Source organism: Podarcis melisellensis (assembly GCF_964234715.1).
Source record: "Podarcis melisellensis genome assembly, chromosome: 10".
In the NCBI taxonomy this organism is placed as follows: Eukaryota; Metazoa; Chordata; class Lepidosauria; order Squamata; family Lacertidae; genus Podarcis; species Podarcis melisellensis.
The window spans coordinates 51,295,123-51,319,025 of record NC_138542.1 but is presented as its reverse complement, the minus strand read 5'-3'; the positions used below and the strand labels follow the sequence as shown (position 1 = coordinate 51,319,025).

Below are 23,903 nucleotides of genomic sequence, written 5' to 3'. Positions count from 1 at the left end.
ATTAGAAGCTCAGAAGTGACTGAATGGGGAACAGATTGCTACACAGTGTACTCAAAACACTTAAGACCTGATAAATGGAGGCAGACACCTGAAGTATTACTAAGGTAATGGAAAGGGGAAAGGCTATGGGTTGTATCCAGTGCTGTGCAAGCAGACTTCCACTCGAGCAACAAAACTCCTACTTCCCCAGAAATCTGCTCTAAAGGGCCTCCTGACCTCCTGAAGCAGAGTTTTGAGGGTGCATGGTGGGGGGTGGCTACAGGGTGAAGTCCCATTACATGAGCAGAAGTCTTCCCCCATCTGCACAACGGCAACATCGGCCCAAACCCAACTACCTTTTCCTTTAGGCAGAAAACATGTCAAACAATCGGTGGGCTTCCTTAAAGGACTGTATGCCACCACGCCCAGTTCCAACTCTGACAACCAGCTTTTCGTGCCAAGACAAATTATACATATAAACCATCATCATGCGGCTTTTCAGGCACTGGGCATTTTGAATGTCATTTCGCTCTTTTCATAAAGCTTAAAGGCTTTAATTTAGACTCTCATATATATATTTTCCTTTGGTATTTGGTGGATGTAGAAAACATAAAGGCTAGCATTATACACGGCATATATTTATATGCAAGTGCAGAAAGGGTTGGTTTTTTTCCTCGTAGCAAAGCAGAGAAGATTCTGCATCCTCAATATGCTTGCAGATGCTTTGCCAGGTGTAGTATAGCCTCAAAAGGAAGAAACGAGAACTAGAGGTCTTTAGAGGTCAGAGGAAAGCAGTTGAAGACTATAAAAAAGATGCATGTAGCCATGGAAGGGTGTAGGAGCTTTGCTTCTTGAACATTTGAATTTGGAATCTTTAGACTACTTTTCATACTTTCATAAGGATTATAAACTAGTTTTTGTTTTTTGTTTTTAACGCTGAGGTTCCCATGATTGTGTCCGTTGTTGGGTTCCATTAAAAAAAATTAAATGATAAATATTCAGAAAATTACAATCCATAGCTATGGCCACTTACTACAGGAAAAGATTACAGTTTTAAGGGAAATATGAAGAATGGCATTTGCAATTTTACAAAACTTGTTCAAATGTTGTGATTTGCCCTATTTAAACTCTGGAAAGGCATGCAATTCTGGTCTTCTAATGTATTTACTGGTTGGGGGAGCATAACCTGTAATTGGGTTTCTTATCCAGTTATTAGGTTCTTATTAGGTGATGATGTGTTCTGTCTGTCAATAGTGGGAGCCAAGCAGCCCTGTAATGAGCAACACAATAGAAACTAGGCAATTACAGCAGCTCCAGACCTCTGAAATGGTCTTGGCCAGCTTTAGTGAGGAATTGGTATATAAACAAGCTTATTGCACGACACGACTCTAAAAACTGCATGGAAGACTGAAAAGGAAGGTGGCTATTTGAGTTGGACGTATCGCCAAGAACCATCAACCAGATAGCATTTCTAGTGCAACTTAACAATGGACAATTTTGTTGGCACTAGGACTGGGCTCCTTCAAGGAGGGGACAGCAGAGTAAAAACATTGCTATCCAGAATGTTTTTACTTTATGCAATCATCAGCTATGCATTGCCTTAGTCCAGAATTTCAAGCACTCAGCAAGGACGTTAACACCAGCCTTCCCCAACCTGGTGCCCCCAGACATTTTGGACTGCAATTCCCATCATCTTTGATCACTGGTCATGGTGGCAGGGCTGATGGGAGTTGCAGTCTCAAACATCCAGAGGCCCCCAGGTTGTGGGAAGCTTCCTTGCCTTAAGCTGGAGTTTCTAAATGCTTATTTTGGAAAGCCATGCTGAGAGGGGTGGAATTGGTGACTATATGGAAAGCAGATGCCAAGGCTGAAAATCCAGTAGAATGATGATGTGTTGAGCTAAGCCGATTTTTTATTTCACAGATCTGGAAGTATTTGGCTTTCTGGGAAGCCTTCAGCACAGCCTTTTGCTCCACATACCCTTTTGTAGGCAGGCCTAAGGGAAATAAGCCTTCATTCTTCACCTGCTGTCTTCCCTGTGTGGAATTATAGATTACAAGCCCCTTGGGGCAGAGACCTGTCTCATCATTTGTAAAGCATCATGCACATAGATGGCGCTATATAATTCACAGGGAAGTAGGAAAGGGAATTGGATAAACAGTGTGGGCCCAAAAGAGTGCACATGACCTCTTGGCCTTTCTTTCCAGTCGGTCGAAAGTGCATTCTTCTTGACTCTGCCATCTTCGCATGAAGAAGCCCTGCAGTGGGAGGCAGGGCACATAGAGAGGCGATCTTGGAGTCTGCTGTACCACTAGCAGACTTCTAGGAACACAGGAAGTTGCCTGATACCAGGTCAGACCATTGGTCCATATATCTCAGCATTGTCCACACTGACTGGCAGCAGCTCTTCAGAGTCTGTCCCAGCCCTGCTTGGTCTTGCTGGGGATTGACACTGGAACTGTCTGCATGCAAGTCAAATGCTCTACCACCAAGCCGCAGCCCTTGCCCAAAGCAGTTAGGTCTGTGCATTATCCAGAAATGCAACCAAACTGTATACAAGAGATGGTTGCAGTTGATAATTTTTATTATTTATTTTTGTCTTAGAATCATAGAATTGTAGAGTTGGAAGGGACCGTGAGAGTCATCTAGTCTGACCCCCTGCAATGCAGGAATCTTTTGCCCAACAGGGGTTTTGAACCCATGACCTTAAGATTAAGAGTCTCATGCTCCCAACTGGGCTACTACCCACTGAGCAAACAAGATCTGTGGTCTCATATCTCCAAGCAACACTTTCTAGAATTAGTCTTCAGGTTGCAATTTTCTCTTCCCAACATGCTTTGGGTAGGCTCTAGGATGATGCCTATGGGCATTTCAAAGGCACGATAATGCCCAACTTAATGGTCTCCTTAGCTACATCCCCAGCTACATATATGATCAACCCAGGAAAACTGACATCCTGGAAGCTCTTTGGAAATTTTCTAGCCCCCTTGCTCTTCTACCTGCAGTGGGGGAAACAGGACTCAGGCACACACGCCTCCCCCCCTCTATTGCCTCTGCTTCAATGTGATGCCAAATGACTTGTGGGAGGAAGATTTTAATCTCCCTACACAGGTTGGGGAGTAAGATCCAAACAGCCCAAACCACCTTCTTTTTCTTTTTTAATCATCCCTAAAAATGTATGTGCTTGGCCGTAATGAAACCATGAGCAACTGAATTAGTGGGCTCCCTTTTGCTTTTGGTCAGGCGTACTCGGGGAAACCTGTTAATTGTGGTGTGTGGGTGAACGTATTGTTGCCTTTCCTCTCAGCTCCAGCAAGTACAGGTCTGGCCATTCATTCAGCACACAAATTAGATTGAGGGGGCACCTCATTCTTCACCCCTAAATTGGAATACCACAATTAACATTTCTGTGCCTCTGACTGAAGGTTTCCTTGGTAATACAGGGCTGCAACAGAGACTTGTACTGCAGTTAGGGGAGCGCACCAGTTTACATTAAACATTTACAGCAGGTGGGCCAGTAGTGGAAGTAGGGTGGGAGAGGAAGGGAACTCGTACAGAATGACCCTTCTTTGTAGACTGGAATTAGCTCATTATAAGATAATGCTGACCTATTTCATACTTAAAATGTAATTTGCAAAGAGGTATAAAATAATTACTCAAAAGCGGCACTTTCAAAGCCACCAGTCGCCAAAGTGATACTATAATCCAGTTCCGAAATTGCAACACACAAGTTCAGCATCAGCACCAGGTGTCATCAGGCAGCTGTTTGGGGTTCAGCACCCTGACAGGGAAGGACTGTCCTGCTCCGCTCAAGGGGAAGAGCGGAGTCACTGTTTAAAAATCCTACTATGTCCCTGAATGCTTCTATCATAGCAGTTCTCCCTGGGATTGTGGGAAAATTAAATAGAACTGCTGTTGAAGTGGGGGAAGAGTTGAGGTCTTGGTTAGGTAAGATGCTATTCTTTTCCTTGGCTGCAAAGGCAGCCAGTCTGCCTTCTGTAGGGAAAGTAATGTACTTTCCTTCTTCAGCTGTTCATCTACCATAGGAACAATTTGCCTGGCTTTATTTTACATTAGGTTTAGCTCTGTAGTGCCAGTATACAGAGTTTAGCTCAGGGGTAGCCAACATGTTGCCCTCCATAGTTTTGTTGGACTACAACTCCCATCATCCCTGACCATTGGCCTTGGTGATGGGAGCTGTAGTCCAGCCACATCTGAAGGCACCACACTGGCTAACCCTGCCTTAGGTGACCACAACTGGATGACTTTGGGCAGAGCAGTAATTTTTCATAAATAGCAGTGATTAAGAGAGCATGGGTCTTATGATTTGCCACCTTCATTGGGGCAGCTACCCCAAGCTAAACATTTAAATAGCAGTTTCTACCTCATTTCTGAGCACAATTTGAAGTGTTGCTGTTGACTTTTTAAAGCCCTGTGTACCTTGGGATCCTCTGTACCTGGAGGAACACCTGTTCCCATATAAACCTGCCTGTTTTTTGAGGTCATCAGCAGACTCTCTCTCCTCCAAGTGCTTCACCATCGTAGGTGAAGCAGGTAGCAACCAGGGACAAAGCCATTTGGGCGGTGATGCAAATACTCTCACCTCTCTCCTAATTTAACATTTTATAAATTAACCAATATAAAGGCTGATTGAATTTTAATTGTTTTTTTCTGTATTTATTTTATTGCAATTAATTCTTAACCAACTTGGGAGGAATTTAGCCAAAAGATGGTGATAAAATGCAATGAAGAAATGGATATATCTCTTTGTCCCTTTTACGTAAATATGCAATGACCTTGGTGTTTCTTTCCTCTCTTTCAGGTGCCATTACTGCAAGTCTTCCTGTCATGTGTCTTCCCTGCGCATACCATATGCCTGTAAACTGTTATTTCAAGAACTCCAGTCTATGAACATTATACCCAGATTAAAACTGGCCAAGTATAATGAATGAAAGTGTTGCGGAATGAAGGGACAAAATGGCAAGCGGAAATATAATCGGAAAGAGCTTAAGTGGCTTCAGAAGTGCTAAAACCGAATTGGCCCCTAATTCCGTACTGTTTTTTTCTTCTCTCTTTGACTGCGGGACAATGCGGAAGAAGAACAGTTGGAAGCTGTTAGCGCAAAGACTCAGGCAGTGTTTATCTGTGGCACTAAGCTAGGTGCCCCCTTCCACCAAGGCACTGGGACTATGCAAACTCAGTTTCCACTTCAAATGGATGGAAGCACTGCAGATCAGCCATGCTTAGTGGATTGCTTCCTTTGTCAACACAGTATTTAAATATGTGCATTAACTTAAGAGTGGGAACACAGTATTGAAATCAATAGGATTTCAAGGAACAGTTTTGCAGAGTCTTAACTGGTGCACAGTTTGGGGTTAGTGTAATTGTTTTTGCACAATGTTTGGGTTTTTTTAATGAATAAAAAATTTCAGTTACATTTTTCAGGTCTTGAGCTTTTGTGATGTAGCAATACTGAGATCCTATTAAGAGTGTCAGCCATAGGTTCAAATCAGAAGGGGAATAGTTTTACAGAGCTCTCCAAATATAGTGCTTTAAGGAGGATATGTTGAAACAACTTATCATCTTGTTCTTGTCTGTTTTGTGATCTTATCATAGCTATTTGCTTGGAAATGCTGGACATTCAAGTCCTTCTGTGGCACATTCTCACACATTCATACCTATCAATAGGTGTCTGTGACAGCCGCCTCCCAGCACCCTGGGTCCCATGCTTCCAGGGGAAAGAAGATCTGGCCACAGCAGAGTACGCGCCCATGTCTTGCACTCTCCCTTTCCCCTTTTAATAACTTGCTGGGGGAAATTCTCTCTGCTAGTGTGCCCTTTCTCTACCAGCCTAAACTCTAGCCTTGTGTCTCCCTGAAGTCTCTCAAAATAGCACAGTTTATGGTTTCCAGACATGAGGTTGTTTACAATAAGCTGAGGCCACACAGGTTTATGAAACAAATCAATGGTATACTAAGATGGGGGGGAAATACAGAGTTTCAAGGAAAAATGCAAATTCAGCAAATTCCCCAGTGGAGCAAAATAACAAAATAAAGTAGATTAAAGTACCAGCCACTTTCCCTGAACATAAACCATCCCTCACTTTACCAGGCTCTCCTTTCTTCCAAGCTTACAGAGCATTTTCTTCTTATGCTAGATCCACCTCCAGCCTGGCTCCCTTTTCTATATCCTTTCTCTACCTGCTCCCTGCCAATCACATGCTCTGCCCCTTGAGCTGCAGGCTTCAGGAAATTAGTGGCTTTTAATTTTCCCCACTCTTGGACAAGAGATCTCCCATTTCTCACATACACAATGAAGTTCTGCTGAGCCCCAAAGCAGATCAGGCTTCACACGTTAACTCTAAACTCCTCAAATCAAGAAAGAGATGTAGCAGACAACAAAGATGCAAATTCCCATATGCTTTGCATCAGTCCATCATACAAGGCCCATTCAAATAGTCCAGTAGGTTCCCATTCCTTCACAGTGCCAATTGAGCAGAACACCAGCTTGAAGTTCCCCACACATTTATCATTACTCCCTTGTTATTGGCCCCATGCTTCTGAAAATGCTACTTTTCCAGAGACATCTGCGTGATGTATGCCATATTCGTAATTACCCACAGAGGGCGAAGCAAATTTCTTACCGTTTTCCTATCCGCACAAACTGAACTTTAAAGGTGCCTGGACCCATTTGCCTATAATTTGGCAGGCTTTATCCAGTTTGTAGGGGCTACTATACCTGCAGATTGCACATACTTCTGTCAAGGGGGGGGGGGAGGGGAGAGTTGCAGCTATTTTTGATTCCCCATAATAGTGGGGGGGGGGGGAATGCAGCAGATTCAGGCCCTGAGCCTCCTAAGTGTTTCATACCAGAGCAAGCTGCTTTCCAAAGTGCTGAACTGATCTGAATCTAGTCATGTAGCTACTGCATCCCCTGACTATCTGTGCTAGTGACATTAGGAAATATCTCTGTAAGGTCCTGGAAAACAACTGTGGGTAAGAAGCTGACGCTGAGGACATTCTAAGATAGCATTTCTAGAAATGGTATCTGTTCTGTCCACTTTGTTGTTGTTTATTCGTGTCCGACTCTTTGTGACCCCATGGACCAGAGCACGCCAGGCACTCCTGTCTTCCACTGCCTCCCTTAGTTTGGTTAAACTCATGCTGGTAGCTTCGAGAACACTGTCCAACCATCTCGTCCTCTGTCTTCCCCTTCTCCTTGTGCCCTCAGTCTTTCCCAACATCAGGGTCTTTTCCAGGGAGTCTTCTATTCTCATGAGGTGGCCAAAGTATTGGAGCCTCAGCTTCAGGATCTGTCCTTCCAGTGAGTACTTGGGGCTGATTTCCTTCAGAATGGATAGGTTTTATGATCTTGCAGAGGCTGCTAAAACAGATAGAGTCGTGTATATTAACTAAATATGTGGTGTCAGGATGAAGAGTTCAGATCCATAAGCAACTGGGGATCATTTTGGGACCAGCTGGGTCTCTACAAAAAAGATGCACTGCGGTGGAACTAGACTGTTGGCACTTAACTTCACAAAAGTCATTTGAAATGTTTTATATTTTTGTAAGCCACTTCGAGGAGTGGGGTTTTTTAGTTTAACAATGAAGCCGTATGTAAATTTTGGTAAATAAATAAATGTGAAAGAAGAATAGAACCAGAGTCAGAAAAGATCTTAAAGACCATCCAGTCTAACTGTTTATTGATGCAAGAAAACCAGTACTACAGTATTTCTAATAGGTGGCTGTCCAGCCTCTGCATTAAAACCTCTACCCAAGGAGAGCCTATCACTTTCTGCAGCAATTTGTTCCATTGTTGAGCAGCTTATACCATCAATAAGTTTCCCCCTAATGTTTAGTCTAAATCCTTTTTCTTTGTAATTTGAACCCACTGAGTAAGGGGCTACCCACTCTGGAGCAAAAGAAAACAAACTTGCTCCATTATCTATGTGGCAGCCCTTCCAAGTATTTGAAGACAGCTATGCTATCGCCTCTTAATCATCTCTACTCCAAGCTAAATACATCCAACACCTTCAACCTATTCTCATAAGAGCTGGACTTCAGATCCCTCCTCATTTGTTGACGTCACACTCCAGGCACAGAGATAAACCAGAGGAAGAGGTCCCTTAATAACACAAACATAATAACCAAATTATGGATTAATAAATAAATGAATGGTGAATTAATAAAATGTATATACAATAAAAGATTCAACCTAATATAAAAGAATGTAATGCACATACATATAAATCCAAAACACACAACTAATTCTCAACAAGGTACAACAGCCAATATAATTAGTAAAGTTAATATCCGTATATGAAACAAATTCCATGCATCAGTAGAGTTGAAATACAAATTTCATGCAGTAGTACAGTTAATATTTATGAAAACTCCAGAATGTATTTTTGTTTGAGTACTTCCTCAGAAAGTACTGTAATAAATGGCAGCCAAGCTTGACTCTTCCCAAGATATCGCTGAATACATAGCAATGTTAAAAAAAAGAAAAGATTAATTAACAAAAACCAGGAAGCTACCCTCCAGACACCTTCCAGTTTGTTGATATTCTCCTTAAACTCTGGCATCCAGATCTGAACTCCAGCTGAGCAGAACAGAGAAGTGCTATTACAACTGGCAAGCTGGAAATTCAAAATTGCATTAGCCTCTTTAGCTGCCACACCACACTGCTGGCTCACGTTTCATTTGTGGTCTACTAAGAAAGTGTTTTGAAACTCTCAGGAGCTGGAGAGCATCTGATGCAGCTAAATTGTCACTCTTGAGCAGCTTGCAGCACATATAAAAAACAAAACATCATACATTAAAAAACAGAATATCCTATACAGGCAACAAACAAACCAATAAATCAATAGAAACCAATAATAACAACAAAAATAAACAGTTTAAAGTTATACCCAAATTAAAATAACTGCCAACCCCTAAACATTTAACTAGCCCCAGCCTGACAAAAACAAAACAGAGGAACCAAAATTGGAACTGTTTTAAACATTGTAAAACATTTTAGCCAGTTTCCCCGACCCAAGAGTTGTTCCAGCAATGTCCCAGTGGTCTCCCAAGAGCCTCTTGGCTTTTCAGGGTGAGTCTGGGACCCGTCCCCTAGGCCAGGTGGAAATGGGCCTTGCAGCAGGGAGCAGTCTTCCTTTCAGCACTCGGGGCAGCAGCCATGTGTAAATACAGTGGTACCTCGGGTTACATACGCTTCAGGTTACATACGCTTCAGGTTACAGACTCCGCTAACCCAGAAATATTACCTCAGGTTAAGAACTTTGCTTCAGGATGAGAACAGAAATCATGCTCCAGTGGGGGGGGGGGGGCGGCAGCAGGAGGCCCTATTAGCTAAAGTGGTGCTTCAGGTTAAGAACAGTTTCAGGTTAAGAACGGACCTCTGGAACGAATTAAGTACTTGACCCGAGATACCACTGTAGGATGTCAGAAACATGGTAAAATGCTGATAATTACTGAATGAGGATTAGAAGGCTAACATGAACCAACTGTTTAGTCAAGCTAAACCAAGCCTTTTACAGTGCAACCTTATCGAATTGAATAAGGTTTACCTCTGAATAGGCATGTATAAGATCACACTGGGCAAATTTGTCAGTTTCGGTTTCAGTTTCTCATTTTTTTCAATCTTAAATACAGTACAGTTCTGCACTTTTCCAGCCTGGGGACTTTTTAAGCATTTTAGGGCACACTTCCCCTAATGTCCACATGTTTGCATGCAATTTTTCCTAATGTGCATGTTTATGCAAAGCAGTCTTCCAAACAGAACTCCTTTTTGTATGTTATTTTTGCTAATCAATGCGCTTTTATGCACTCTTCCCCCTACTATATGGATTTTTGTAGAAATTACGTGGTTGGGGGTCTGCATTTCAAATTCAGAGAGGTGAAAATGTCAAAGGAAAATCGTGTTTCAGTTTGCACAAAGTGTGAATCAGAGAGGTTCACCTATGACACTGAACAGTTAGCAATGGGGGCCTTTCTCCCCCATCGCTAACTGTTAATTATTTCCACGGTGTGGTTGGATTTCTGTCCAGTGACTTTTCTCAGATAGTTGATGAAGATGGGATGGCCTGAAGAATGCTTCAGGATCTTGTGGTATCAACACAATGAGCTGTGGTAGGCAAAATGTTGGCCACCAGAGTTTTTGTTCCAAGTCCAGCTTCTTTATCACTTTGTATTCCAGTGTCCAGGCAAAGCTGTTTACCAGAAATGTTATTCAAAGTGAAGGTCACTAGGATGTTAGTCCAGCTGAGATGCTGAATGCAGTTTGTGTCCTGTCCTAGCCAAATCCTCACTTTGCTGTTGGAAGTAATGACCACCTTTATAAATTATTTTCCAGAGTGGTGCCCTTAGTCTGCAAACAGACTTTTTTTACTAGCTTGAATTACTGCACTAGAATAAAAAGGCTGTTGGCATTCCTGAATTTAATGTACTATAAATGTTGAGGAATTAAATGAGTTTATATTTTTTAAAAAAGAAAAGAAGAATGGAGGGGTGGGCTTGACAGTAAAAGTCTGAATAGACCTAACTCACTGCATGCAGGAGCAGCAGATATTATTTCACAGGTGGGTTATTTTTATGAAATGCAGTACTTCACAAGACTACGTCACAAATGAAACGGTGGTAAGGGGGAAGCCATTAATGCAATGCTAATAAGATAAGCAAAAAATAGAAGTTAAATATCATAAAAGCTATATTAAAAACATCACACAAAAGGTTGTCATCAGGAAAAAAATATATACAGTATAAAGCAAAAAAAAAAAAGAATATAGAAAAAGCTTTTAAATAACTTGATCCAATAATGAAACCTAAACTGATTTAATCTTAGGAGCATAAAGGGCTGTCGTGTAAGAAGTCAGATTTTTGGTCCATCTAGCTCAGTATTGCCTACCTACACAGGATAGTTTCAGACAGGTGTCTTTCACAGCCTTAAGAGATGCTGGAGACTGGATGTAGTACCTTTTGCATGCAGATCAGGTGCTCTGCAGATCAGCTATGGGCCTTCCCCTGTTGATAAAGGAAAGCAGTAACAAGAAAATGACTACCCCCAATCACCCCATGTTACCTGCTCATCCATTGATATTCTTAGGAGCATCTGATCTTCTTGGTGATTATGAAGATCACCTGCTTTCCCCCAATGTTACACAGTCTGCAAAAGTGTCTTCGCTGAGCTTGGTGTGTAAGCCTTCCTCTACAGCAGCATTGTTAAGATGGGGTGTTCTGGCTTCCTCAAGAATGCAAGGTATTTGATGTGTGGGTGAGGTTGAGATGATAATAACTTGTGGGCTCCCTTTGCTTCCCTACAGCACTACAAGGCTGTCTGAACATATATCAGATGGCACAAGACCTGACAACTGCCTTAGAGGCCTTTCCCCACACTTGAGGATGCAAAGTGGGTTCAGCTATGTTCTCATTTTATATTCACAACAACTTTGCAGAATTTGGACAGGGTGACCTGCCCAGAGACACTGGGGACCCCGCTGGGAAATACTTCTTCCCCACTTGCCACTTCCATGTAGCTTTAGCAGCAATTCCTCACCTCACCAGCCATTCATAACGGAGGCTCTGAGTGATACTGCTTCATTGCTGTATCATAGCGCAAAATGTATTGGCAGAAGCTGCCAAGCTCAGTATTATAGTTGCCATTGTTGTTGTTGTTTAGTCGTTTAGTCGTGTCCGACTCTTCGTGACCCCATGGACCAGAGCACGCCAGGCACTCCTGTCTTCCACTGCCTCCCGCAGTTTGGTCAGTTGCCATAGATTGGGCAAATGCCCTCAGAAAAGCAGAACAAAATAAAGAATATCAAAAAACGCATTTGTGGGTTGTGTGTGCTACCAGGTTGATTGAGAACTGAGACACACACACCCCTTCCAGAAGTTATTTCCCCATGCATTTGCAAGGAGACAGGAATGTGACCCTTGTCCCCACCAGAGGTGGGTTTAGGGGGGGCGCAACCTAAATCCGCATTGCACTGGGCATGGATCCACAGGAGCGCCGCAGGGGGCTCTGCAACTATTATGTAGAATGGAAGGTGAGGCAGGCGATGCAGAATTTTGGTGTTGCACAGGGCACTGCTGAAATCTGAGACCCCAAGGTCCTCCACCGCACCCATATCCTTATTTACATTGCTTCTACCCTCCAACCCACCCACTGGATGGAAGGGGATGTGTTCATGCAAGTTCATCTGAATATGCACAGGCTCCTTCCTGTGGTCCAGAACTCTGCCAGGTAAGGATGCCCAACCTTGTAAAAGAGCCTACATGCATTCAGCCAAATGCATGCAGCCTGAGGTCCCTCTTTCAGTGGTCGGGTTGAGATCCCACCACTCAGTATGCAAAGGCTGGAGCCACAGGGATGCCACACTAGGAGCCCCATGCTTTCAGTTCCAGTTCCAGTCAGTAACTATCCCTCCCGAAGAGCCAGTCAGTGCTTTGAAGCAGAGGAGGCTTGTCCATTAGGGTGAATGGGATGCTACACAACCTTCAGTCTGCCCTCAGCCAGTCCTCACCTGCCAGCTGCCTCATGTACAACCAATCAGAGGATTGCTCTGCCTCATTTTGGTTCTGGTTTCCCCTATTGGCTGATCTCCCTGGCCCAATGGGCACCTGCCATGCTGTTCTGAAGGGCTGTGGAAGGACTTCCAGAACTGCACTGAGAGCTTCAGCGGAGACCATGGCTAGCTACCAGCCAAGGGTGCTGATTGGCAGGTCTGTTCTGTGCCACTCTGGTTCTGGTATTTGGTGAATGCCTGACCACCCTGCTGTTCCTGGTCATCACCCAACACATCATACTGGTTCTCCTAAAGCCGGAAGGTGGTGGCCTGCTTAGCTTGGTATGACTTCCTGTGCCTACAGCAGAAGTAGGCAACCTTTTTTGTGTTCAACCCATCTTGTCACTGGGTGGGCCCTGATCTGGTGCAGGGCCAGAGAAAACACACCCTCTTAAGTATCTCAAGAAAGAAAGAGAGGAGAAAAGAGTATGGGGTGGTGGTAATTCAAACTCCTTCCATCCTCCTTGTCATCTGCATGAAATCTGCTTGAGGGCCGCATGAGTCCCCACGGGGCATGGGCTGCCAACTCTTGGCGCACAAGGTCCATTGTAAAAGATGACCAGTGTAAGGTTACATGAGATGTTTTGGGAACTTAGGAAAACTCCTCCGTAAAGCTATTTGGATATATTATCATTCATGAATGGCTCCCTATTAAGCCTGGGCTCCAGGTCATTTCCTGCCTGTCCTGCTGGGGCATTGCCCAGCAATGCAGACATGTGCCCACCTAGCCAGGGTTCGACAACAGAGGGCACTTTGGGTGCCTTCTCCACCTGCATCAGCAGCTTCTGTTACTTTCAAAGCATTAATCCAGTAGGAGACCCCCGGAACAGTCTGACATTTATTTTTCTCCTTGATCGCAAGTGTTTTCTATCTCCTCCCTGTGATATCAGAGAGTTTGCTGCTGCTGCTTTTTCTGTTTTAAACCACCTCATTGGAATTTATGAACCAGACATCCCCTCTGGCTTTTTCTTCCATTCTGACTCCAGCTTCTCTATTTAACTTTGCCCCCCAGGACTTTGATCTGCAAATTTCCACCGGCCTTTCTTTCCTACCCCTTGTTAGTTTTTTGTTTTGTTTTTTTACTTTCAAAATATTGTAAAAGCATGTAGCGAATTTGCTCCAAACCGTTTTGAATCCCTGCAAAGGTTTACATATGCTACATTTGGGGCATGGGGTGTGATGGGGGAATGTGGGCATGGTGTGTGTTTGTGTGTGTGTGTGTGTGTGTGTGTGTGTGTGTTTTCCTGCCTTAAAGAGAATATAGGGAGAGGAGGGGGAGGAGAGGGTGGCTTCCTCCCTCCCTTTTTAAAACCATGTTGGCTCTGTCCATGGTCAAAGTAATTCAGCCGTAATCCCCTTTTCTCTTCCTCTCCTAGCCTTCCATTCATATTCTAATCACAGCTTTCCCTTCTCTCGAAACCAGCCACTTTATCAGAGCTCCAGTTTTGCTACTCGCTTGAGCCCTTCCCAGCACACAGAGAGACGCCTTCAGAAGAAACGGGCAACTTTTCTCCCATCTTCCCCCACCAGCCTGCACGCATCTCTGCCTCCAAACAACCCTGCGAGGGGGGGGGGGAAGTCTCTGGGAAATCTTCAGACCTCGGGAGGGATGGGATCAGCATCTATCTCTTCCCCTCCCGGGAACACACGCACTAACGTCTTCCTTACTCTAATAACCGAAAGAGCAGAAAAGAAGCGCTTAGATTTATCCCAGTGATGATGGAGAGACGGGTTGGTTTCCTGCTCCCGTGTGCATTTTAGGGCCTCTTCACACGTTACAACCCAGCAATACTCTAGTCTGGAAGCCTATTTCTGTTGATGATGTTTGAGAAAAGAAATCTGTAGCGTTCACATTTCGATGGGTATCTTAAAAAAGATTGTAAATGTGTGAACAGTTTACACCTAGCATGGACTCCTTAGTCCAGAAACAACCTGCACTTCCAAGATGCTCTGAGCGATTCCCTAAGAAGAGGTCTAACATAGTCTTTACATGCCCCCAAACAGTGCCCGAGAGAGAGAGAGAGATCTAAGCCAATTTTGATCTCAGCCTGCAAGGAGCCAAAAGCTGGGTGGTGGATGGGGGAGCAGTGGAAGAAGAGGGGGCGTCTCTCTCTCTCTCTCTGGAACTTTAACCAAGACAAACGTTCCCTAATGGCAAGTGGGGAGGAGGGAGAGGCAGCCGGGGAAGGGGGGGGAGTGTCGGGCTTGCGTAGATCTGAAGCCCCCCTCGCTGGGGGAGCGCTTTTCTTATTCAAAACAGTGGCACAATGGGGTTCACATTGAGCCTTGCCACATCCCCATCTGACTAGCAGCCATTCATCAGGCTGGCCGGCCTATCAATGACATTTCTCCCATCAGGGCTCCTATAAAATGACGCTTTTTCCCATGAAACATCCGCAAACATTTTGACGGCTCTGGCGTTGCCCTGTTGGATTTACTGAGGATCTCTCCCTTTCTCTCTCTCTCTCTCTCTCTTCTCCCCCCTTCCTTCTCTCTCTCTTTCTCTCCCCCATCTCCCCCCCTTTCTAACCTCCACCACCCCCACCACCCCCCACACCAGCACACCTCCTTCTCCCTCTTTTCTTTCGCCGGCATCTCTGAGCAAAAACAGGGGAACTCCACCAAACTTCAGGACTTTGGGGGCTCCTGCACTGTCCATGGGAACAGCATGCATTGTGGGTTGCTGGAGGAACCTGACATGGATTCCACAGGTCAGTCCGAAGCCGTCGGGGCGGCAGGGAACAGACTCCGTCTGTCTTTTTTTGCGCCCAAAGTTTGGCAGGGATCAAGGCGAGAGAGGGATCCACAGGAAAGCGAGGCGCGCTGGCCTGGGAGCCATGGGATCCCTCCTAGGGATGCGCAGGGATGCGCAGGGGATGCGCCTGGGTGTGGATCCCCGAGGGCTGGGGAAGGTTCACTGGTTGTCACTGGAGGGAGGAGGCCCGATCCGAGGCACGTGGACTCGGAAGACTTGCTCTCGAGGGAGGGTGCCTCGGCTTGCAGAAGCCCCCCATCTCCCAAATCCAGATGGGCAGGATCGAGCTGGGCAGCCTCTCATTTGAAGGAATGCGAGCAGAATTGAATGAGCAGAATTGATTTATTTATTGAGAGATTGGCGAAGTTAAATTTGGGGTCTGGAATGCAGCTTGCGAAGTGGGAGGTTAGTTTGGGGGTGTTCGTCGCAATTCAAACGTCTTTGGGGCGCAGAGCTTTGAGGTCAGCTGGAGGGGGGACTAGGAAGCTGTTTCATAATGGGGGACGATGAGGCCCGTTTTGATACTGAGCCCCTTCCCAAAGGGCTGAAATTCCGAGATTTTAGTCCTCGCCTCCTGCCAAGTTCGGGGGCTATCGGCCTAGGACGGCTTTTGGGGATGGAAATTGCCCTAACTTTAATAATGATAATGATATTATCATTATTAATTGTCATTACTATTTCTGGGTTGGATTTAAAGTTTCTAGGCCTTCTAAACTCCCACCATCATCTGCACATCCCAAACTCCCCTCTGTTTTCCTTTGGAAGGGAAAGCCTCCGTCCTTGCTGTGCATCTTCCTCCCAGGGGAATGTACTTAGAATTTCACCCTTAACCTCTCTCCCGGCCCCCTTTAATATCGACTGATGGTTCCTATCCAGTTTGAATTCTGTTTACACGGTAGGTGGGGGGGGGGGGGTTGGAATCCTCGTCCCCATCTGTTCTGGGCGCCCCCTGCGCTGCTCACGATCCTGGCAGCAGAGGTGAGGATCCCGCGCTTCACATGTGGGGCGTCTGGCTGGAGAGACACCTGTGACTCGGCCTGTGCCGAGAGCGATGGGGGCTCCCTCGGGGCAGAGAGAGGGAAAGAGAAAGAGAGAGGTTCGAGGCTGCACTGTGACTTACAGGCTGCAATCCTATGCAATACACACTGACCTGGAAGCCGGCTCCATGGCCCTCGATAGGGCTTACTTCCGAGTAGACCTCCCTAGGATCGCGCGGTCTCGTCCGAGGGCTGCGGAGTCCAAGAAGATCTGGAAACTGCAGGTGCCGCCTCGCCCAAGAGATGGGGCGGCCATCGCCCTCCCTTCTCTCTTGAACTTTTTAAAAAAAGTTGCATCGAGGGTGGCATTTTTCTACTGCGGTGTTAACTTTTTTTAGTATTTTTATAGCATTTATTAGTAATTAATAAATTATTTATTCATTACTACGAAATAAACATTCCCGCCCGCTCTCCTTGGATTGCTGACTTTGGAGCGACTCCCTAGAAGTCACCGCGGGACTGTCCTTCCACGAGGCCCTCGCAGTTTTGTTCTTAGGGTTTGTTTTAAAAATATATGATTTCTTTCCCTTTAAGCACTGAAGTTTAAAGTTGGGTCCAGCTGTGAACTTCTTTTTGGGGAGGAAAAGAGAGGTCAATCAAAACAAAAAGGCGCTTGAGCGACGGATTCCCTTGGAAAACGCGCCTGCTTGGAAGAAGCCGAGTAGGCCGGAGGGACTCGAGGAAAACTCGGGGGTCAGGCCTATATCTCTTTCCCCCCCTCCCCAAGCCCTACGAGGCCAAGCCGGCAGCCAACATGCTCCCCAGAGACACGGGGGGAGAAAGAAGCCAGCCGGGAGAGTGCGCGTGAGGAGGGGAGAAGCGAGGCACCCGGAGGGGCTGCTTGGCGAGCCCGGCCTCGGCCCTCTTGTTTTAGGGGTGGCGTCCCTAACAGCTCGCCTCTCTAACTTTAAAGAAAAGAAGGGTATAAGGTACAGTTTTGTTTTAAAGCATTTCCTATGTTAAAAAAATATACTTTGAACGGACTGAGTGGGAGCGAAGGAAGAAAAGTGTCTCCACTTAGGGGTTCCCCGTTTCCATTTTAACGTCGGAACCGGGAAGCTAGACCCTGGTGTTCTTAGGACCCTTTTGCGCGCGTTAAGCAATGAACGCGACACTTGGAAGCAGCGAGACTTTCGGGGAAATGGGTGCGGGAAAGCGTGTTCCGCGACGGGGCGCGCAGTGGTGGTTTTCGGAGCCATGAACTGAGCAGGGCTGAACTGCGCCTTTCGTGTAAGTCTCTCCAAAGCCGACTGCTCTAGTGTAAGGCAGCCTCCGGGCCGGGGGACTTGGCCGCGCTCCGGGCCTCGAGGTGGCGGCGGCGGCGGCGGCGGCCTCGGCTGCGTGGCCTCGCTCGGTGGCGGGGACGACCGACCCCCAAGCGAAGGCCCGGCCGCCCGCTGGCCTTGAAAGGCGCGCCGGGCTGCGCCAACCTTCCCGGGCGGCGCGCCTGATGGAGGGCAGCGGGTTTGATTAAGATAATATTAATCAGAAACCACTTTCGCCTTGCTCAGCAGATGGCAGGGAAAGTGGAGCCTTTGGCGTTGCCCCATTCAGACACCTTCACCTCCTTTTCAGGGGACTTAATCCAATTAGGCTTTCCTCGGACTTTTCAGTTGTTATGTAAAGAATCCCCTTTTTGCGTTTGGGGAGAAATATGGCTTCATTGGAAGCGAAGGGGCGGCGGCGGCTGTGTGTCTTGGGAGGCGCGGGGGGGGTGTAGTCTCGTTTTAATTTTTCCTCGCCATTCACCTCTTCTCCTTAATCGCTTAATGAGGAAATCAGCTGGAACGACGAACTGCCCAGCATTTCTTGGGTTGTGTAAAACTCTAGGAACCCGTTGCAAAAAAAACCCCGTGTGTGTGATTGAAATAATAGAAAAGAATAATATGTCTCTAGAAATGAAACCAGTTCTTCTGAAGCGACCCCTGCTCTAAACAAACCCATTCTCTTTTCAAGAACATCTACAGCAAGGTGCTAAGAGAGAGACCTTGAAACAGATTTAACCCAAATTTAGGTACAAAGTTGAAATCCATTGGGGAGAACATGCAACAGGTTGGTATTTGAAAGGAAGTTTGCCCAACTTGAATGGATTTGTGGAAACACAGTGAAAAGCCTAGGGCACTAAATAAAATGGGCATATCTTGCTTTTCATTTTTTTTAAAAAAATAGGAATGTAGAATCATAGAATTGTACAGTTGGAAGGAACCACGATAGATGTACAAATTTGAAATAAGGAAGGCGGGGGATGGGGAGAGTCGATCCACATGCCCAAGTAAATCCCTAAATTAAATCTCTACCAAAGAAATTGTTGGGGAAGGGAGGGAGGGTCGTTTTCTGTTGAGCAGCGGGGAGCTGAAGACTAATTGAAATATGCCAGTGGCGGGACTGAGCCCGGCAGTCCAACTGGTGGTCATCCTCTACAATGCTTCTGAAGCCTGTTCCCAGGATCCAGAAGCAAAAAAGGGGGAAGTCCCATCAAGTTAATTCCAGTTATATCTCCTTCTGAGAAACTGATTAGCTGCAGAACCTATTTTTAACACTTAAGCTCCTTTCTGGAAATATTTGCAAACACCTGTGTGCATGCCTAGACTGCTCCCTAGTACCTACCATGTAACAAAATATTGACCTCAAACACCGGTGATTAAAAGTTAGGGCCTTTAGGAGGGGTCACCTTATGTGTCAGCACCCATCTTTTTAGAGCGGAATTGCTAAATATTTTTCTTTCTTTTTTTCAGTAGAGGGCCACATTGACCCTTTATCAGCACTTTAAGGGTGACATGCCTGTGATGGGCTCAGCCACCCACAACTCTTGTGCATGTGCGTGCACACGCTCCCTCCCTGATCCATGCAGATCAGCTGAGGAGACGGGTGCAATGTGCACCCCGTCAGAGCGCTAGGTGCTGTCCACCCCATCACTGTGCCTACTTCCTCCCCTTGTATTTTTTTACAGTTGCTAAAAATGGAGCAAAATGAATAAATTGGTTGGAGGCTGGATCAGGCCCCAGAACAGGGGATAGCCCCCTCTATTTTGAAAGCATTAGCCATTCCTGCCCATGCTACATCCAGTGGGTATGATTCTGATGAGCTTGGGGATAGCAGTTTAAGTCCTTTTTAGCTGGTCCCTTTTTCTTTACCTTGTTTACACCCAAGCAGAATTTACAACACTAAGGAAGAGAGAAAGTCTGTGCAACAGGACCAACAGCCAGGTTGGTGGTGATCATTCATTTATTGTCTTTCTAACTGGGGGTGAGATGAAGGCATTATACGCCATTCAAAGGGATGCAGCCCTCCGATCCTCTTTGTTTTAATTCGACAATGAAACCAATGGAAAACAAAGGTTGTCTGTGTGTTTGTAGGGCAGGGGGTTGTTTATAGCCCTAATTAGTGAGCTGGTCCCCCTCCCCAAAGAGGGAGACATGCTCATTAAACAAAGATCTTACTCAGTCTACCCACCAGATGTAGAAGGGCAAGACACCTTTTTCTCAATCCGGTCCTCTTATCAACCCTTCAACCTGTCAGGTAAGGGCCTAGTCCAGTTTCCTCATAGGTTATACTCTACCCTTCTTTCAGTGTCCAAATAAGGAAATACAGCCCTAGAATTCGTCATCTTAGAAGATGCTGAAGTTGGTGACTAGTTCCCAGTTACTTACTTGTTTCAAATTATTGCACAAATAAGTTGGTGGGAACCAAGTAGCCAACTTCAGCAGCATGTATAAAGGACGTTTTACAATGTCTGCAAGGGAAGAGGGGGCAGCTGTGGCTACAGGGGGTTGGGTGTCCCAAAGCGGTTAGCCTTGTCTATTATGACAGTCCCAGGAATGGCAAAGGAGGCCATGGGCTTGGGGAGGCCTATCCTTGTTTTACAGCACAGGGTTGTATCCTGTAACCTAGTACATCTCTTGACTTGCAACTAAAGAGGCATACTTTCTTATAAAACCCCCTCCAGACTGGTTTTGTTTGCAGTTGTTTTACGCAACATGTAGTTGAAACAAGCATAGTGAATTAGTGGTGGTTTCATAATAGCTTGTCTGCATGTTGTTCTGCACTGCTTCCCTCAGCTGCCAACATGAAATACAGTGGTACCTCGGGTTTAATACGCTTCAGGTTACAGACTCCGCTAATAGTACCTCAGGTTAAGAACTTTGCTTCAGGATGAGAACAGAAATCGTGCTTTGGCGGCGCGGCAGCAGCGGGAGGCCCCATTAGCTAAAGTGGTGCTTCAGGTTAAGAACAGTTTCAGGTTAAGAACAGACCTCCGGAACGAATTAAGTACTTAACTTGAGGTACCACTGTACCAATCGAGTTTCATTCGGCATTTAATGGGTGACCTGTTTACTGAGCATTCTGACTGATTCGTTTACAGGGAGGTTAGAAGTTGGTTAAACCAAGTGTCGCCTTGCACTTTCACAGCCCGATCCTGCAGGTGTGTTGCACAAGACCTCACAATCAGCTAGAATTGCACAAGCTGGATTTACCCTTCTGTGGTTGAAAAATACCAAGGGTTTGGAAGCACCCACTGAGCCAAAATTGATCAAAAGGGAATTTTCTGAAACTGTTAGGTAAAATGCTCCCAATCAGCTTTGCCACCTACAGAATTTTGAGAGGTGATGAAGTCTACCAAGCTACCGTTCTGCAACCTGTTTCTTTTTAATGCAATCCCTGAGGAAGTGGGTGAGAGAGTTCTCTCTTTCATTGTGAAAGTACATCTCTTTCAGACCAGTTCCTGTTAATCTGCAAAATTATATTTAAAATCAGTATTCCTCCTTTCCCTCTCCCTCATCTTAGCCTGGAAAATTTGTCAGCAATTCATGTGGCAAAACGAGGGCCATTTCAAAAGTGTGGAAAACTTGAATAATGAGATTTTTTAAAATTATATTTCAATATTTCAATGGTGTTTCTCCATTATTTTCCACCTGACAGGCTATTAGTTGTAAGTGAAAAGTATATGCTCTTCCTTAGCAATTCTGAATCCCTGTTTACAGAAAGTGCTATGTTTTAAAGCTGTAAATAAAAAAGTCATTGCAAAGTTTAATAATTTAAGCTTCACAATGAGGGAAATGCTTGTCATTAAAGAAGTTGTAACTTTGCATTTTCTGATCAAACCTCAAGAGTTGGTCATTATTTCTGCACCCCCAGTGTCCCTGATTCCATCTTGGCTCATTTAGGATTTTCTGTCACGTGGTTTCACGTGGGGTCATGTCTGCGTGCAGAATGGCTAAATGGAGAAGAGCATTTCTGTCAAGCCAGTTGACATTTTGTGTGTCCTTGAGGCCCGTATTCTGCTTTTTCACCAGTTTGACTGAGAACAGGGTCAGCACCTGTTCTGTGGACCCTCCTGATTTGGTCTGAATGTTTGCCATTCATTCTGCCATCCACGGTGGCGCCAGCGAGACTCCACTGCTGTGTGAGTCCTTGGAGGAGACAGCGGGGTGTGAATGTTTGTCTATGTTCTAAAAAGGGGTTGCGGGTGTATGAAGGGAAAGCACCGCCTCTTTTTTCTTTTATTTTTTTACCTTTTCCCACCTGCCAGAGCCTTAGGAGGGAAAAGTGAAAATCTGTGTTGCATAGATTTAGCAACAAGTGTCTTGGAAAAAAAGTAGTGGAAGAAGCAAACAGGATATAATGGGGGGGGAGGGAGAGATTTGGCTCTTAAATCATGGGCGATTTCTGCCACGTTTCGGAATATGCAATGGGGATTAGCCTCCCAAAGAGATCTGGAAACAGAGATGGACCCGATAGTCTGATGCTGTTACTGCAAGTGCTTTATGCCAAGTTGCCAGTGCTGGGATTTGAAATCAGCCTATATGTTCTGCAGAATGAGGGACCCTCCAGAGTCCAAATGGGTGTTTTATTGCCGCCTTGAGAACCAGTTGCGGGACAAGGTGGGCCATTTGCCTTATCCAGCAGGCTCTTCTTAGCACTACAAAAGCAAGATTTGGACATTTGTGATATAGAAACTTAAGGGATTTCAGCAGGAAGATGCAGGATATGCAGTGATTGGAAATGAAGCAGTCTGACTACCCCAGGCACAAGTTGCATTGAAAGCAGGATTGTGTATTATTATTATTATTATTATTATTATTATTATTATTATTAAATGATTGCCCTCCCTGCTAGCATCATGAGCCCAAATCATCTGGAGGAGCTGTGAGTACCCTGAGCTGGTAGAATTCTGAGTTTTACCAATTCAAACTTCAGAGTATGTGTTTGTGGTGTAGATGTGATATATTTTGAATACTCCCTCACATGAAGAAGCTTTCTGTCAATTAAAGCAGGGCTGGGCAAACTTCAGGCTTGTCAGATCGACTTTGTTTCTTGCTAGAAAATCTCCTTTTCCCAAGACCTACCAGTTTGAACCAGGTGCAAAAGGCATGCACTTATAATTATAGAACAGAGTTCTGAACCCTTATACTTGCTTTCACTACCAGAACTGAACGGAATTGAACACATAGTCCTTTCATGCAAAAGGCAACTCCTGGTTAGCTTACTTTATCTCATCATCAGTCAAAACTCTTTGTGGAAGTCACCCAGAGATGTACCTGTAGATCCCAATCTACCTTCTGCCTTAAAACACTATGAGAAAAGGTTTAGAAAAAACCCTTTATGTGACATGCAGGGAGGTTCTTTTTAATGTGGCAGAGCATTTTAAAAAATGACACCCACACCCACACACCTGTAGCTTGAAGTGGTGCCATTCAGAATTCTACCCCTGCCTCCTGCATAATGTGTAGAAAGAATAATGCCAGAACTCATGCAACCTTTGACCTGGAAGCAATTCCCACTAATGGCAAATGTGTGGAAATTGTTACCATCACCAAGGACCACTTTTCACCTTACTGACAGGCGGCAATGGTGTTTGCACCATGGTTTGAGCATCTGTTTCTCTCTTTTGCACTTTCTGTGTAACGGGCACAATGGTGAAAGGAGTGAATTTCAGTTGGGTGTAGCTTGGATGGGCACATTCTTGCTTCAGTAATTAAATAAGAAGTGGAAAAGGAGGAAGCTGCTTGTCCTCTGTCATTGCTGGCTAGTGATGTATGAAACTGCAAAGGAAAATTGTTCTTGGTGGTAAACTCTTTATTAAAATAGGCTCCAAGTCTGAGGGCTCATCCAGACTTCAGCTTAATGTGAATTGTGAACCCCTTGTGTCTCCTTTAATTCCCCTTTGTACATGTGGTGTTCTCCTCCAACTCCTGTGCTTTCTCCTCCCTAATACCAGAGATTCCCTATGCTCTGAAAAATCCAAATCGGAGAGCTACATCAATTGCATAGGGAATATTGGGTTTTAGGGAGGACAAAGTATGGGAACAACAGTAGTTGAAGGAGATCGCCATAGGGATGAGGGAAAATTAAAGGAAACAGAAGGACGAGCCCTGAGACTTGGTTCAGATTAAGCCCTGCTGTTCAGTTTCAGTGATGACCAGTCCACAAAACTGATCACTTTCCTGCCAAGTGGTATAGAGTGGTTAATTCACATACACATGAACATTTCGGCAGGTTGGTATCTGCAGTGGCGTCGCAAGGGGGGCGGTGCACCCCAGGTGCCATGTCTGGAGGGGTGACA

At 45.3% G+C, this 23,903-nt stretch overlaps 2 protein-coding genes and 1 long non-coding RNA gene across 4 annotated transcripts in view; 2 read left to right on the top strand and 1 right to left on the bottom strand.

Moving 5' to 3' along the window:
- Positions 1-5,416, top strand: part of POLR3B (RNA polymerase III subunit B) — a 64,814-nt gene extending 59,398 nt beyond the window's left edge. The window contains exon 28 of the mRNA XM_081928199.1: positions 4,802-5,416. Within this exon, the coding sequence (XP_081784325.1) occupies positions 4,802-4,931 (130 nt within the window). The 3' untranslated portion in view covers positions 4,932-5,416. The remainder of the gene's footprint in view (positions 1-4,801) is intronic.
- A 498-nt stretch (positions 5,417-5,914) lies between these two features.
- LOC309379370 lies at positions 5,915-9,163 on the bottom strand. Its single transcript, XR_014172456.1, has 2 exons — positions 6,483-9,163; positions 5,915-6,279 (listed from the first exon to the last, which is right to left on the bottom strand). It is a non-coding gene; the product is annotated as an uncharacterized lncRNA (long non-coding RNA).
- Positions 9,164-14,728: 5,565 nt separating this feature from the next.
- The window catches only part of RFX4 (regulatory factor X4), a 62,467-nt gene continuing 53,292 nt past the window's right edge, over positions 14,729-23,903 (top strand). Inside the window, exon 1 of one of the 2 annotated variants that reach the window (XM_081928254.1) lies at positions 14,729-15,258. In XM_081928254.1, coding sequence (XP_081784380.1) covers positions 15,216-15,258 — 43 coding nt within the window. In that variant the 5' untranslated portion in view covers positions 14,729-15,215. The remainder of the gene's footprint in view (positions 15,259-23,903) is intronic. The other variant, XM_081928252.1, reaches the window with a different exon arrangement.